The 16,488-nt window shown below is 43.8% G+C and overlaps 1 protein-coding gene across 2 annotated transcripts in view; it reads right to left on the bottom strand.

The window, feature by feature from the left end:
* The window catches only part of TUBGCP2 (tubulin gamma complex component 2), a 60,413-nt gene extending 44,016 nt beyond the window's left edge, over positions 1-16,397 (bottom strand). The window contains exons 1-5 of one of the 2 annotated variants that reach the window (XM_075257783.1): positions 16,077-16,397; positions 9,738-9,897; positions 6,282-6,410; positions 3,980-4,153; positions 3,736-3,895 (exon numbers count right to left, since the gene is read on the bottom strand). In XM_075257783.1, the coding sequence (XP_075113884.1) occupies positions 3,736-3,895; positions 3,980-4,153; positions 6,282-6,410; positions 9,738-9,887 (613 nt within the window). In that variant the 5' untranslated portion in view covers positions 9,888-9,897; positions 16,077-16,397. The remainder of the gene's footprint in view (positions 1-3,735; positions 3,896-3,979; positions 4,154-6,281; positions 6,411-9,737; positions 9,898-16,076) is intronic. The other variant, XM_075257782.1, reaches the window with a different exon arrangement.
* Positions 16,398-16,488: the final 91 nt, after the last annotated feature.

Raw genomic sequence — 16,488 nt, 5'->3', positions numbered from 1 at the left:
GTGGGGCAGTTGGAAGGGAACATTATAATGTGGGGGCATATAATGTATGGGTGACTGTATTAGGATTATACTTTGTGGGGGCACATGGAAAGATGATTGGGAATGGGCGGAGTCAACGTAGAAGTGGGTGGAGCTAAATTTGCCGTGGCGCGGCCCTCTAGCATAGTTTCAATTTCTTATGCGGCCCCATGGGAAAATTAATTGCCCACCCCTGCTTTAGCAACACAGGACATAATAGTACGTCTAGTACCGATTTTACCTAAAATCTGCACTCCAAAAGCCACATAGCATTCCTTCCCTGCTAGTTTATGCCCACATCTGTGAGACAGTTGTAACCAGAATAATACTTAATGTCATATGTGGGTATAAACTGCTGTTTGGAGACACAGTCAGACACAGAAGGGAATGAGCGACATGTGGTTTTTGAAGCACAGATTTAGATGGTTTGGTTTTTTGGGCGACATGACCTTTTTGCAGAGTACCTGAAATGCCAGTAAAGTGAAATTCCCTGACACGTGACCTCATTTTGGAAACTACAACCATGAAGGAATGTATCCAGGGGTAGAGAGTGAATTTTAAACCCTCAAGTATCGCATTCATTTATTTTCCAGAAAGTGAATGATTGAGTCATGATTGAGTGGTAGTGCAGGTCAGCTGGCACACACAGATGTACATCAATATCCTGCGGGATACCGATGCGCATGCGCGGGTCTCCTGGATCAACGCATGTGCTCCAGAAAGCTTAAGGGAGGACAATGTGCACGTGCGAACGAGCTGTTCGGTGTGTGCATACTAGCTTGTCCAAGACACCGCGGCTTCCTTGCACGTGCAGGTGAAAGCGGGCAAGTGCATTCGCATACTAGAAATTGCAGGAACTCACGTTCCATCCTCCTCACTTTCACCAATGAGGCTTAAATAGAGATGCCAGCTCCGGGCCAGGCACGCATCTGGCCCACTTTGGTAAGGTAAGAGATGATTATTTCCTCTGTATACAGAAGGTATAGTGATCAATTGGACAGAGGTACATTTGAAAGAAAGTTCCCTTGTTCATTTATTATTTACTAGCTGGTACCCGCGACTTCGTCTGCGGTGATTGTAGAAGTGGGTATATACAGGCGTGGGTAAGGTTTTCGTAGTGTGTATAAGTTTCTCTGCTCCCAGAGTCATATGAGGTCTTAATTTTTCCTGGGACAAATTTTTCTTCATGATGCCGCCATTATTTATTCTATATAATGTACTGGGAAGCAGGGAAAAAATTCAGAATGGGGTGGATTTGAAGTAAAAATGCAGTTCTGTGACTTTCTTACGGGCTTTGGTTTTACGGCGTTCACTGTGCAACCAAAATTACATGTCCCCTGTATTCTGTGTTTCATTACGATGCTGGGGATACCAAATTTCTATGGTTTTATTTACATTTTGACCCCTTAAAAAAAGGTAAAACTGTGTAAAAAAATTTTTTTTTTTTGAAAAGTCGTCATATTCCGACAGCCGTAACTTTTTTATATGTCCGTGTACGGGGATGCATAAGGTGTCTTTTCTTGCGTGACCGGGTGTACTTTGTAGTTCTACCATTTTCGGGAAATATTATTGCTTTGATCACTTTTTATTCAAATTTTTATCAGAATCAAAACAGTGAAAAACGGCGGTTTGGCACTTTTGACCATTTTTCCCACTACGGCGTTTAACGAACAGGAAAAATATTTGTATAGCTTTGTAGAGCGGGCGATTTCGGACGCAGGGATACCTATTATGTATGTGTTTCACAGTTTTTAACTACTTTTATATGTGTTCTAGGGAAAGAGGGGTGATTTGAATTTTTAATCCTTTTTATTTGTTTTTATATTTTTTTTACTTTTTTTTAAACTTTTTTTTTTTGCATTTATTAGACCTCCTAGGGGTATTGACATGGGTGGGCGGTGTCGCGGATTGTCAGAGCGGTGGGGGTCGGCAAACATGGCTGCTCCAGAGCGTTAAAGAGAGCCTCCTGGAGTATCGTTAAGGTGAGGGGCAAAGTGTTAAAGTATATGTATATGTGATTGTGTGGGGTTAGGGGCTAGGCTGTAGAGGGCAATATGAATTTTGTGGCTTGCTATGGTCCAAAGTGTGTGAGATTGCAGAGATGGTGGTGTGAATTTGGGTTTTGTGGGGGTCCTGGCACAAACATATGTGCGCTATTGTGACGAAAAGTAGCCTATTGCGCAATCGGGTGTATTAACTATGTTTGTGGAAACTTTCAGCCAAATCGGTCGAGCGGGTTTTGCGTGATTGAGGAACAAACATCCAAACACACAAACATCCAAACTTTCACATTTATAATATTAATAGGATCTTTATATGGGGCACACAGGGGTTAATATGAGGGACATGATGGATTTTATTCCTATTAATGTGAGGCACACAGGGGTTAATATGAGGGACATGATGGGGTTTATTCCTATTAATGTGAGGCACATGGAGTTACTAACACTAAACTAATAACCCCAAATGCCTGACATTAATGAGAATAGGAAGTAAAGGAAGGGAGCTGTGTGCTTCTTACTTTCAGTTTGCTAGCAGCTTCGGCAGGAGCTATCACTATAGCAGGCAGAGACTTGAGTGATTAAGCTCCACCCCTGGGTTTCCTCCACACCTCGCAAAGGGGAGTGTCCTTATGCTTGAGCTCTAGCACAGCACTGAAGAGACTCGGACTTCATTTAACTCTTGCAGGTCCTGTGTTGCTGGCGTGCCAGTGAAATATGGCAGGAGTGCCACTCTTGGCACGTGTGCCAGGGGTTGCTGACCTCTGCTGTAGGGGGTAATATGAATTTTGTGGCTTGCTATGGTCCAAAGTGTGTGAGATTGCAGAGATAGTGATGTGAGTTTGGGTTTTGTGGGGGTCCTGGGAAAAACGTATGTGCGCTATTGTGACAAAAAGTAGCCTATTGCGCAATCGAGTGTAGTGACTATGTTTGTGGAAAATTTCAGCCAAATCGGTGGAGCGGTTTTTGTGTGATTGACCGCCAAACATCCGAACATCCAAAGTCACAAACCCTCAAACATTTCACATTTATAATATTAATAGGATTTTTAGTTTCTACATCATACCCACCTCTTTAGTCTTTAACAAGCTGGAGTATAGCTATTATCCAGGGTCTGAGGTTTCTTTCCCAGAACAGGATCCTATGTCAACAGATATGGATCAACTACCCTGAAATAGTTGATTTCATATAGACATGATTATTTCAGAACCCTAACGAATAGAGATGAGCGAGTACTGTTCGGATCAGCCGATCCGAACAGCACGCTCCATAGAAATGAATGGATGCACCTGGTACTTCCGCTTTGACGGCGGCCGGCCGCTTAATCCCCCGCATGCCGGCTACGTCCATTCATTTCTATGCGAGCGTGCTGTTCGAATTGGCTGATCCGAACAGTACTCGCTCATCTCTACTAACGAATAAGGTTTATGTTATTGTAAACTCTTTGGCTTTTCAAGAAACAAATGGTATTATGATGCGTCCTTTTGTTTCTTCAATACATATTTATTGTTTGTGTGGTTTTTGTTAATTTAAGTAATTTATACACTTGAGGAAGGGGTTTATATAGCCTGAATCGCGTTGTGCTGCTGTTTTATCAATAAAGGATTCAAGTTTACCTATCTGTTCAATTCCCTATGTGTGGACCAGCAAGCATGGACCTTCACTTCCAGCCTTGTGGCCTCTTTTGGGTTTATGTCATGAATACAGTCACACATACCTATAGGCACTGTGATATCCGTACTTGTGTTGGACAGGGAAGAGAAATCCCCTATCAGAGCAGGTCGCTCATAGACCCAGGGTGGGAATACAGGAATTGGCTGTCCAACATTTTTCTTGTTCAGTTTGTCTCTCAGCTGTTTCCGTAGAGCCTCCACAGGCTGAAGGGAGAAAAAAAAAACTCATTTAGACAAATGTGATAACTGTAAGATCTAACAGTGAGGGTGATGATCGATAAGTTTTACCTGGGGACCACTAGTTGTTGAAGCTGTTACACTACCAAGTTGCCTGCGTAACTCTTCAAGCTCTTGCAAGGAGATTTTAGAAGTGCCAGGAGGAATAGGGAGACTGCTAGTGGCAGCAGCAATGGTAGCACTTTCAGCTCTGTCTTTAGCATTCTGTTGCAGATACTGAAGGGTCTGTCAAGAGATGTTGTGAGATGGAAAAAAAAAAAGTTTGGATTTATGCCAATTTCTTTATATTAGTAACTTAAAGAGATTTTCTAGAACTTATATACTGATGACCTCTCTAGGGGAAAAAAATCCACTACTGACTCCCATTGGAAGAGTTGGGAAAACATTTTTTGAGGCAGATTTTGATTTGTGAAAGATGAACTTCCCCTAATTCAAACCAACCTCAGTATGTGAGAGCCCAGGACTGTGTGTCTGACACTGTGATTTGTAGTATGGGGGCACCACAATTTACAGTTCTTGTCCCTTTACACTTCACGCTGTACACTGCTGACTTTAGGTGCAATTCATTAAGTGGCTACTTACAAAAGTACTCCAATGACTCTGCTATAGTAGGCCTCATCACAGATGGAGACAACAGGGAGTACAGAGACTTAAAGTGGGATTTTGTACAATGGTGCCAACGGAAACCACCTCAGGATTAATGCTGGGAAGACCAAGGAGATGATGGTGGACTTTAGTAAGCGGGGACGTGCTCAGAATCCAGTGGTCATCCAGGGGACAGGCATCGACCATAGTCAAGACCTATAAGTATCTGGGTGTGCTCCTCAATAATAGGCTGGACTGGGCTGATCATCTGGAGGTGCTGCACAGAAAGGGTCACAGCAGACTCTACCTGCTCAGATGCTGAGGGCCTTTGGAGTCCATCGGGCACTTCTTAGGGCCTTTTTCAACTCTGTGGTTGCATCTTCTTCGGAGTGGCCTGCTGGGGAAGTAGCATACTAGCCAGGGACAGAAATAGACTTGACAGGCTGGTTAGAAGGACCAGCTCTGTCCTGGGGAGCCCCCTGGATCCAGTACAGGTGTTTCATCCGAAACATGCGTTGGGGTGGCATCAGCAGACAGCGGAACATTGCACCATTTTGACCGTATACATGGGTATGTTTATCTTTACCTGTATGATGAAATCATGTTTGATATAGCACTTATGTAGTACTCTTTTGTGATGCCTTTATCCATATTTGCCGTACCACTGGAGAATTGATTGTTTAAACTAATAGAGATTGTGGTAGGATCCATATATAGTTATACAGCATCAACTACACATCATGAGAGGATATTTAACCCTTGACTATTCCATTTGCTTGATATTGTGATGCTGTTATTTATATCATTTATACCATTGTGTATTTGAGTATTTATTGGGATCCATGTTAGGACTCATATATGGATATTATATATATATATATATATATATATAGCATCTATCGTAATTTTTGAGTAATCCACTTGGATAATATTGTAAGCCACACTTGTTGCTATGGTATATGAACATGCTATAGTTACCTCTTTAATATATTTAATACGGTCTGTCTGACACACCTTTTTCTATACTGTGTAGTGTTATCTGTGATTTTTATTATTTAAACTTCAATAAAGTAATTTTTTAGACATTATTTCTATTTTGAGTTTTTTTGTTATTTTGAGTACCACCTGAACAACCCTCCTGCAGTTTACAAGCGTTTGTGTATTTATTCAGTGGGGGACGCTTTATTAGGGTGAGTTAGGGGTGACCATGCCACTAATAGGTTTGATTATGTAGGTCCCCATTCACATTGTATACCATGCTTTTGTGTGTTTTCTCACAGGTGGTGGATGACAGAAGGATACTGTCCGTGGTGAGCTCCATGTTGGAGAAAAACTCCCATGAGACCATGAAAGCAGTTGGCAATACTGTCAGTGACCGACTGCTGCACTCCAAGTGTGAGAAGGAGCGCTATCGCAGGTCCTTCCTCCCAACCGCGGTCAGGCTGTATAATCAACATCAGGCTAAGCGAAGATCACTCCGCACAGAGAACTAAATGATCCTGAAGTTTTTCTTTTTATTTGCTGACTTCTAGTATCTTCTCCATCTGCTATTCTGAGCTTGTATGTGTTCTTTCTTGTGATATTACTGTATTATCCATGCTGCTGTAACATACTGAATTTTCCCATGGTGGGACTATTAAAGGATTATCTTACCTTATCTTATCAATCACCAATTTCCTCTAAGCACCTGTAACCATAACCTACTTATATTCTCCACATACTAGCTAGGAAATAAGTTTTTAGCCACTTTTTAAAATTATTAAATTACCTCTTTGTCTTCAGTAAGTTTTGAGAACAGATATACTAGTGGGTCAAGATTACGTGCGTTTTTCGACTTTAACTCTTCATATTTCTTTAAAAAATCTTCAGGTGTCCTGGAAAACTCTGCTATTTTCACCTATGAAAAATATGTGATAATTTGAATGTACTTATGTAAAATACTATAACAGAAGAAATACAAGAAGTGCTTGAAATATAAGTATAATATAAGTGCCAGTATAATCTATAAGTAGTTCATGGACAAAAGAGTAAAACTGGTTTCCAGTTACACCACTACCATATCTATTGTAGGGCTTCAGTGATGAAAGCTCCCTGTACAGTAAGCAATAATGACAATCAGGCAGTTTTCCCCTGACCAATACTTCTGCTCAGTAAGGCTGCTTGCACACTACAGTAACACTACAGTCTCTGGACTGTGGATTCTACATCTCCATATACTTTTATGGAGCCTGCAAAATTCACAGCTTTGTGCACAAAGAAGTCTATAGAACCGCCAAATCCATGGCCTGGAGGCCCGTGAAAAATATTGCAGTGTGCAAGCAGCCACTAAGGAGACCAGACATGTTTTGTCAGTGCATGCGTGCGTGTATATGTGTGTGATCCATGTGTACATATGCATGCGTGTGTGCTTGCGTGTGATCCATGTGTATGTATGCACGTGTGTATGGTCCGTGTATATGTATGCGTGTATGTGAAGGTGTGTGTGTGCGTGATCCATGTGTGTGTGTGTGCGTGATCCATGTGTATGTATGCGTGTGTGCATGCACGTATGTGGTCTGTGTATATGTGCATGCGTGTGATTCATGTGTATGTATGCATGTGTGCATGCACGTGTGGTTCGTGTATATGTGTGTGCATGCACATGATCCATGTGTACATATGCGTGTGCATGCACGTGTGTGGTCCACGTATATGTATGCGTGTGTGTGCACGTATGTGCGTGTATGCACACGTGATCCATTTGTTTGCATGCGTGTGTGCATGCACGTGTGTGGTCCGTGTATATGTATGCGTCTATGTGTGCATGTGATCCATGTGTTTGTGCATGCACAGAGCAAGTTTCCATGCGTGTGGTAGTTGTGTGTGAGTACGCATGTGCTCTGTTCATTCGTGTGCACAGTGTGCATCGATCTGAGTGTATTTACATGCGTTTGTGGTCTGTGCGTGTGTGGTCCATGCGTATATATGTGGTACTTATGAGGTGATGTTGTGGTATTTGTGGAGTGGTGTTTGTGTTGTGTGTGTCTAGAGTGCTCTGGTGTTTGTGTGGTGTGTTGTGGCATTTGTGTGGTGTTGTGCTTGTGGGTTGGTGTATGTGTGCTGTCTGTGTGATGTATATATGGTGTTTGTGAAATGTTTGTGTGTTGTGTGTGGTGTTGCGGACCCTTTAGCAGCGACTTTTTGGCGCCGTCGCTATAATCCGTCCCTGTCAGTAACAACTGTTGTTTTCCCCTCAGCACTTTCACATTTCCCCATTATATGTATAGGGCCTAATTTTAGGGGCCCCAATCTCATGACGAGGGGATGCCAGCAAGATGTAACGTGCGCAGTATTCTGCTCCTGTGGGTGGAGAGGGGTGTGCCAAATTTTACCCAAATCGGTCGAGAACTGTGGATTTGTATAGAGCAGACTACTACAGAATTTGAGTTTTATATATAGATAGATAGATAGATAGATAGATAGATAGATAGATAGATAGATAGATTTATTAGTGTCACAGACACTATTTTTAATTCCTTCTCCTGGTAAACACAAACCCAAATTAAAACTTTCCTCTTAGGCCCGGTTCACATCTGTGTTCTGGTTTCCGTTTCAGGATTCCGGAAACCTATACACATAAAAAAGTGGTCACTTGGGAAACTCACGGACCCCATAGACGATAATGGGGTCAGTAAGGATTCCACATGATACCGTATTTTCCGGACTATAAGGCGCACATAAAAACCTACGATTTCCTCAGAAATCGTAAGTGCGGCTTATAGTCCGATGCGGCTTATATGTGGATGGAAGCGGCGGCAAAGTCTGCGTGCCGCTTCCATACATACATAAAAGGCACCGTAAGGGTGCATTCACACTACAGAACGCCGGCGTGTAATCACAGCCGTACACGCCGGCGTTACAGCAGGGCTGCCGGACACTTCCTATTCATTTCTATGGGAGCCGGCATGCGAGCGCTCCCCATAGAAATGAATGGAAAAAAGCAGTCCATTCATTTCTATGGGGAGCGCTCGCATGCCGGCTCCCATAGAAATGAATGGGAAGTGTCCGGCAGCCCTGCTGTCACGCCGGCCTGAAACAGAACGTGAAACTTACCCAGCGGTGCAGGGCGGGCGGGCATTCAGGCCTCCTCTGCCTCCAATGTTCCGTCCTTCTCCTCCGGCGCTCGCTGATAATGGCCGGGGCGCATGCGCAATATCATAATGCTTCTACTACGGCTACGCATGCGCCCAGGCCATTATCAGTTAGTGAGCGGCAGAGGAGGAGGACGGAACATCGGAGGAAGAGGAGGCCTGAATGCCCGCCCACCCTGCACCGCTCGGTAAGTTTCACATTCTGTTTCAGGCTTTTATTTTAAAACGGGGGGGGGTAGTTTAATCTAACTTTTACGGTTGGGCTCTATCAGCATGATTTTGCTGATAGAGCCCCTCCTCGCCTGCCGAGCGCTTCCAATAGAAGCGGCTGGCACGCGGGGGGTTAAGCGGCCGCTGGCAAAGTCTGCCTGCTGCCGCTTTCAATAACATATAATGCGCACCGGACTGCGGCTTATAGTCCGGTGCGCCTTATACATGAACCGAGACGGACTATAAGGCGCTCATGGGCAATGCGGCTTATAGTCCAGTGCGCCTTATAGTCCGTAAAATACGGTACATGCAGAGAGAAAAGTCCTGCAAGCAGCACTTTTTTCTTTGCATGTTTCGTGTGAAAACCAAATGGAGACCACCGAGTGAATAGGTTTCCGTTCGGGACGGGGGTCCCCAAGAGGACTCCCCAATTGCAGATGTGAACCGGGCCTATGACTGGGTTTTTATGTAGCAGTAAGAGGGTGGTAGTGCATTGTAAGGATGAGAGCCACTAAACCACATCCAATTTCATACAGCTGAAGCACATAAAATAATATCTTCTAGGCTAAGGGCCCACGCTTCGAAACACAGCTTTTTTGTTGCAGATTTTGCTGCGTTTTTTTTGAGCCAAAGCCAAGAATGGCTACAAAAGGAATGGGAAATATATAGGAAGTTCTTATACTTCTACCTACTGTTCAATCCACTCCTGGCTTTGGCTCAAAAATAAAAACGCAACAAAATCTGCAACAAAAAAAAGGTGCGTTTCCACAACGTGGGGCTTCAGCCTTAATGTTGCCAAAGGCAATGATGAAACAGGGGTGCAAGGGAAAATAATAAAAAGCTCTAATTCTACATGTGTTGACACAATAAGTTAAGAGATTTACCTTGGCACTGTGAGCAGACACACTAGTGGTGACATATGGTGTACGATTCTTCTGTAGGAGATCTATGTAAAGCTCAGCTCCCTCAGTCCCATGCACACGGAGCAGACTGATGAGTTCATTTACATCATGATGAATTCGAAATTCACTCATTGTGGATAATCTGAAACAAACTCATTTCTATTAAAAAATAAAAAATTGCAGGAAAGAAGCTGTGACTATTGTTCTACAAATGCAGTTCAATGTACAGATACTGTATAGCAGAGTTCTCCTGAACTTTTGCAAATGCTTAAACTGCTGCAGCTTGATATTTTATCATAGAAGACAACAAAAAACAGCAAAAAGTCGTTGGAAAAAACATCTTTCAATAAATTTTCATTGATTTTTATTGTCTTCTGTGATAACATATCATTTTGCAGCAGCTTAAAGGGATTCTATCATTAAAATTGTATTTTTTCTGCCTACCACGTCGGAATAGCCTTTATATGTCTTCTCCACGCCGCCGTTCCATATAAATCCCGGTTTTCGTTGGTATGCAAATGAGTTCTCTCGCAGCACTAGGGGCGGGTGCCAGCACTCAAACAGCACTGGGGGTGTCCCCAATGCTGCGAAAGAACTCTCCAGTGCCGTCTCCACCTTTGTCTGGAATGGCCTCTCTTCGAGTCTTCTTTCAGCGCTGGGTTCAAACTGTACATGCCCACTGGCCACAAGAAAATGGCCGCTTACATACTGTGTAAGCAGCCATTTTCTTGTGGCCAGCGGGTATGCTCAACCGGCTTTGCTCGAGGCCTAGAAGTTTGAACCCAGCTCCGGAAGAAGACGCGAAGAGAGGCCGTTCCAGACGAAGATGAAGGCGGCGCTGGAGAGTTCTCTCGCAGCATTGAGGACGCCCGTAGTGCTGTTTGAGCGCTGGGTCCTGCCCCCAGTGCTGCAAGAGAACTCATTTGCATACCGACAAAAAACGGGTTTTCTACGGCGGCCTGGAGAAGACATCTAAAGGTATCCAACGAGGTAGGCAGAAAAAAATATAATTTTAATGATAGAATCCCTTTAACCAATTGCAGAAGTTCAGGCTAATTCTGCTACAATTGTAAGTCAACTTATCAAAGATTTTAAAAATTGATGTCCTATCCATAATGGAGGGCAGGTTTTGCCGTGATCAAATTCAGGCACCATTTGCAGAGCCACTTTGGTGCCAAAACAGTAGAAACTCCCAGAAAGTGACACCATTTTGGAAACTAGAAGCCTAAAGAAATTTATCAAGGGGTATATTGTTAGTATTTTGACCCTAGAGGTTTTTCACTAAATGTATTAACATTGTGATGCGAAAATCCGAAAAAATATACTATTATTCCGATTTGGTCCCAAATTTTTCATCTTCACAAAGAGTTAAAAGGAGAATCACCAACTAATATTTTTCTCCTGAACACGACAATACCCCATATGTGATGGTACACTAATGTACAGGCACATGGCAGCTTGAAACGGAAAGTACGTGAATTGGTTTTTGAAGGATAGATTTTTATTTTATTTATGTAGATTGTGAGCCCCATATTGGAATCACAATGTACATTTTTTTTTCCATTTAAGTATGTCTTTGTAGAATGTGAGTAAATCCACGCTAACATGGGGAAAACATACAAACTCCTTGCAGATATTGTTCCTGGCGGGATTCGAACCCAGGACTCCAGCGCTGCAAGGCTGCAGTGCTAGCCACCGAGCCACTGTGTTGCCCCCTTGAAGGATAGATTTTGCTGGAACAGTTTTCAGGTACCATGTTCCATCTGCAGATCCCCTGATGTGCCAAAACACTGAAACCCTGCAAAAGTGACCCCATTTTGGAAACTAGGCCACCAAGGAGTTTATCAAGGGGTAAAGCAAGTACTTTGAACTTACAAGTCTTTCACAGAGTTGGACCATGAAAATAAAGAAATAAAAAACTGCATGCTCATTAGAGTTGAATCGAATAGTATTCGAAACATAGTTTCGACTACCTCGCTCCCATAGGAGTGAATGGAAGCGGCCGAACAGCAAAAGGTTAAGTGCCGGCCGCTTCCATTCATTCCTATGTAGCGAGGTATTGGAAACTATAGTTTGGAATACTATTCGCTCATCTCTAATGCTCATATATAAAATGTGGCAGGAGAGTGTGCTGGTGTAAAAGAGACCCAGAGGGTTCAGACCGCTGCCCAAGCCGACGTGCAGAGTTCCCTGCAAAAGGTCACGTCCACAGATGACATGGAGGCATATCTTTGGGTTTTTGAGCGAGTAGCCAAATGGGAGAAATTGCCAATGGATCAGTGGGTCGACATAGTGGCAACCTTCCTCACCGGGGAACCTCAAAAGGCCTACTATAACCTGTGTGAAGAGGAGGCTAAGGACTACCCTAAACTGAGAGTTGAGATCTTGGTACGTCTCGGTGTGAACATGCATGTACATGCTGGGAGAGTGTACCACTAGAGTTTCTCTGAGAGTCTCCCACCATGATCCCAGATGCATGACCAGGTGTATCTGGTAAAGAAATGGCTTTAGCCTGAGGAGGCCACTCTGGCACAGATGGTTTAGAGAGTGGTACACCAGATCGCTTCCACCTAGGATTCAGCATTGGGTTTGAACAAGCAATGGCTAACCAGCTGGAAGTGTTTGGTGAACGGTACCGAACCACCGAGGAGTTTCTGAGAGCGTACTGATGGCAGAGCTGACTGCGCATGCGTGACATTTAAATCCAGCAGAAGCCATCGGAAGAAGACGTCGCAGAGAGGTGTGCCAGAAAAAGACAGAGGCCGTCAATGGAGAGATTTCTCGCAGCACTGGGGACGCCCCCAGTGCTGCGAGAAAACTCATTTAAATAAGGGAAAAAATGGTATATCTACGGAATGGCGGTGCACAGAAGACTTCTAAAGGTAGGAGAAGAATAGCCTTTGTAAAGGTTATTCCTACGTGTTAGTCTTAAAAAAATGCGCGTGGAATGATAGAATCTCCTTTAAGTTGGCTCTCAGTAGAGACCACTAGGGGTTGATTAAGGGTTTAATACTCCAGTAAGTTGACACCCAAAACCCTAGGTATTTAAATTGTGAGACTACCTGCAGGGGTGCAGAAAGACCCCACCGTGGAGTATATCACAGAGACAAAGACTTAGACCAATTCACTGAAAAGCCAGAGAAAGATCCAAATGTTCCAATACAGATAATAAAGAAGAAAGGAAGAGATAGTCAACTGCGAGGTACACAAGTGCATCAGCAGCATATGGGGATAGTTTGTAATGAGTGGGGCCAGGAATAGCCAATAGTCCAATCAATTGAGGTGTCAGGGACTGCATTGAAGTCCCGCACATAGAGGAAAGTGCATATTGGGAGCCCCGCGAGCTCCGCTGCAACCAAATCTAACATAGAGTCAAAGGAAGGAAGAACATATAGGATAACCACAATAAACAGGTAACTAAATAAGGAACAGTGTATAATGACATATCTACCAAAATGGTCAGAGGCCACCTGCAGCATCTCCAGGGAAAGGGATTTGGAATGACAATAGGTGTCATGATAGTCTTGGGCCAATAATGGCAGGAGTTTTTGCCCTCTAAGGAGAGTCTCCTGCAAGTAAATGATATGTGATTTTTGAGAAATGACCATTTCAAATTTGGAGTTCAGGCTCTAAACATTCCAGCTCAAAACATGTAAGAGCACCATAGAAGGCACTGGGTGCATATAGTGGCCAGAGACCATCCCGTGACTATGAGGGGAGGGGGAGCATGACACAACCACTCAGCAAGGCCTATACACAACTAACCAAAAGAAAACATGACACACAATCAAAGAACAAACTCCCTGTCAAACACTATTAGTGCTGACCTAATCCAGCAACAAGAAATACAACTACCAAACCCAAGGCCTTTGACCCTAAAAAGGAAATAAAACATTTATAATAGCTAAACGAAATTAGGAACAGACAATGTCCTATGACATCCACAAACAGCAGACTCAGTCAGGCTGGGACCCCCTGCAAGAGCGCGAGGGTCCACCGCCACCCATTCCATCAACTCCGCAGAATCTTGTAATAGTCCCATTCACAACATGGAGTCTAGCAGGGTAGAGCATAGCATATGGATGGAGAATAGTGGCCCCTTAGTGACCAGGTATTAATAGCAGCAAAGGGGACACTCCAGAAGAAGAGAGCAGCAGGCAGATCATAGGGTGTTAGTCATGCAGGACATTGCAGGAGGAGGCTTTACAAATGCAAGATGGCAGTGTTTGCTCTCACTCACATGTGGACTGGCTTGTCAAAGATGGCTGACTCCACAGGACACAGAAGTCTTGTAATTGAGATAGACAACTGGTGCAACAGGAGTGGTGCCCACAAGCAGGTAAGGATGAGAGATGGTGACCTGGGGACAGGAAGAAGATCCAAGATTTGCCGGGCCAGACCGGATAGAGTCCCTTGCAGCCCTAGGTGATCTCCAACAGGAATGATCCAGCGGTTTCCAACAGAATAGCATAGATCTACTGAGCATATGGAGATGATAGACACGGGGAGCTGCAGCCCCTGCTCTGCAGAGATCACTACTTAGAAGACGGCGAAGAACCTTGTAGTGACGTCATCACAGGGACAAGCCACAGAGCAGTAGTGACGTCATCACAGGGACAAGGTAATCACAGAGCAGTAGTGACGTGACAGGTCCTTTTCCAGAAGCAGGGAAGAGACAGTTGGAGCTGGTGAATCGAAAGCAGGAGGAGGGACTTACATAGAAGAACCAAGAGAGGAGGGTGTGAACAGAGTATGACCTGAGAGGTGCACGGGAACACCCACGGTGCACGGAGGGCTCATTTACATATACATTTAAAAGGTAATTCAATAAAACGGGGGGTGTTTTAACAAACAATTAGCAGGAGTTGAATAGCCTTTTTAAAGGCTATTCAGACAAATGTATATCTAAAATAGTGAAAATCCAGTGATAGAGCCCCTTTAAAGACCAGGGCACCAAGTTGCGAAAACGTCGTGGCAAAGCTGCGGAGTTCTACAGTATCTGCAAAGATGGCTAATTCCATCCACACATTCTAGAAAAATATCCACAGTGGAAATGCTGCCGTTTAACAATCTGTCACGTTTTCGCAAATTGCAGCATGTCAATTATACCTACGGAAATGCTGGAGTTTTCTGTCAAGGTATAATAGGGACAAAAACTTTTCCTCTGGGGGCAACACGGTGGCTCAGTGGCTAGCCTTGCAGCGCTGGAGTCCTGGGTTCAAATCCTGTCAGGAACAACATCTGCAAGGAGTTTGTATGTTCTCCCTGTATTTGCGTGAGTTTCTACAAAGACATACTGTTGGGGCTCACAAGTTACATAAAAAAAAAAAGTTTTCCTCTGTGGACTTTCTGTGAAAAATAAAAATGTGATGTATTTCCACCGAGTGTTTTGGCTACGGCTCGCTATGTGGGGCCCTAACCTAAAAGGTATCATATTTAGAAACACTGCAAATCTGTGCAATAGAGGCCGAAAAGCCCTTCTCCATCCAAGACAAATTGTTTTCAGTCCATAAAAATATAGAAGTAAGTGGGCATTCACACTACCGTCGGTGTTCGACAGGTAGTGTCCGCTGCTAATGTTCGTTCAAAATCTTGCACGGACATTAGCAGCAGACACTAGCTGTGTCCATGACATTTTGCATTCATTTAAATGGAGATCGGATGTGTTGTTTTACACTCCGTGCCTGTCCTTTAGTGTCCGTTCCTAAAGATGTCCGACTTTTCAAGTGGACAGAAAAAACCTACGTGTTGGGTTTTAGCAGTGGACACTACCTGTCGGACACCGATGGTAGTGTGAACGCTCCCTTAGAGCTGCTACACATACAACATGAATAACAAATACTAAAAAAAAGTGCCTTGTAACTAAACCAGTTGTAAATGATGTAACGTGGCGCTCATTCTGACATGTAAACACGTGTCAGCGCTTCAAAACAGAATCCCATCGACTTCCATGGGTTGCGTCTTACGCGCGAAACACATTATTATTTATTTATATATATAGCACCATTAATTCCATGGTGCTTTACATTTGGGACATTGAAATCAATGGGTTAAAAAGCCTCCCATTGATTTCAATGGTAAGCCGGAACCCATGGAAGTCAATGGGATTCTGTTTTGAAGCGCTGACTCTGACACGTGTTTACGTGTCAGAATGAGCGCCGCGTTAGATTGTGGGAATGGGCCCTAAGTCAAGGAGCACTATTAGTAAATATGTGAGAAACAGACATCTTGTCACTGACAGTTACAGCTCATGAGATTCATACATTCCCTGTAAATTCTCCCATTTCAACTAATACAGAGCACATAGAATAAACTACTTACCGTAAGCTACAGTGATGGACACGGACATGAAAAGCAGCAGCAATGCCTCCTTCTCTAACGCTTACCAGTCACTGGCAGAACAAGGCTTCCCTTCCACTGCAGGCCTCTGCCAATGATTGTAGCTGTGTGTGTGACCGGTGGGCGGCTCCTAGCTGTCAGAACGGTGGCGAAGTATATTACTAGACACCGAGAAAGAAGACACCGGGCGGAGTAGCCATGACAACAGCACACCGCGAACCGAGCGCGGGGATCTGAAACGAGGCGTGGAACACAGAAAGAACTATAATCGATTCTGTCTTGCATACGATCACATTAACTTGTCCTTGTGTTCCTGGCTTTTTAGGCTTCTTCAACATGGCTACTCCAATACGTTTTAAGCTTTGCTCAGAGACAACACAATTCTTCATATAGC

Source organism: Leptodactylus fuscus, chromosome 10 (assembly GCF_031893055.1).
Source record: "Leptodactylus fuscus isolate aLepFus1 chromosome 10, aLepFus1.hap2, whole genome shotgun sequence".
Classification (NCBI taxonomy): domain Eukaryota; kingdom Metazoa; phylum Chordata; class Amphibia; order Anura; family Leptodactylidae; genus Leptodactylus; species Leptodactylus fuscus.
The sequence above is the reverse complement of the archived record's forward strand: the minus strand, read 5'-3'. Positions and strand labels throughout refer to the sequence as shown.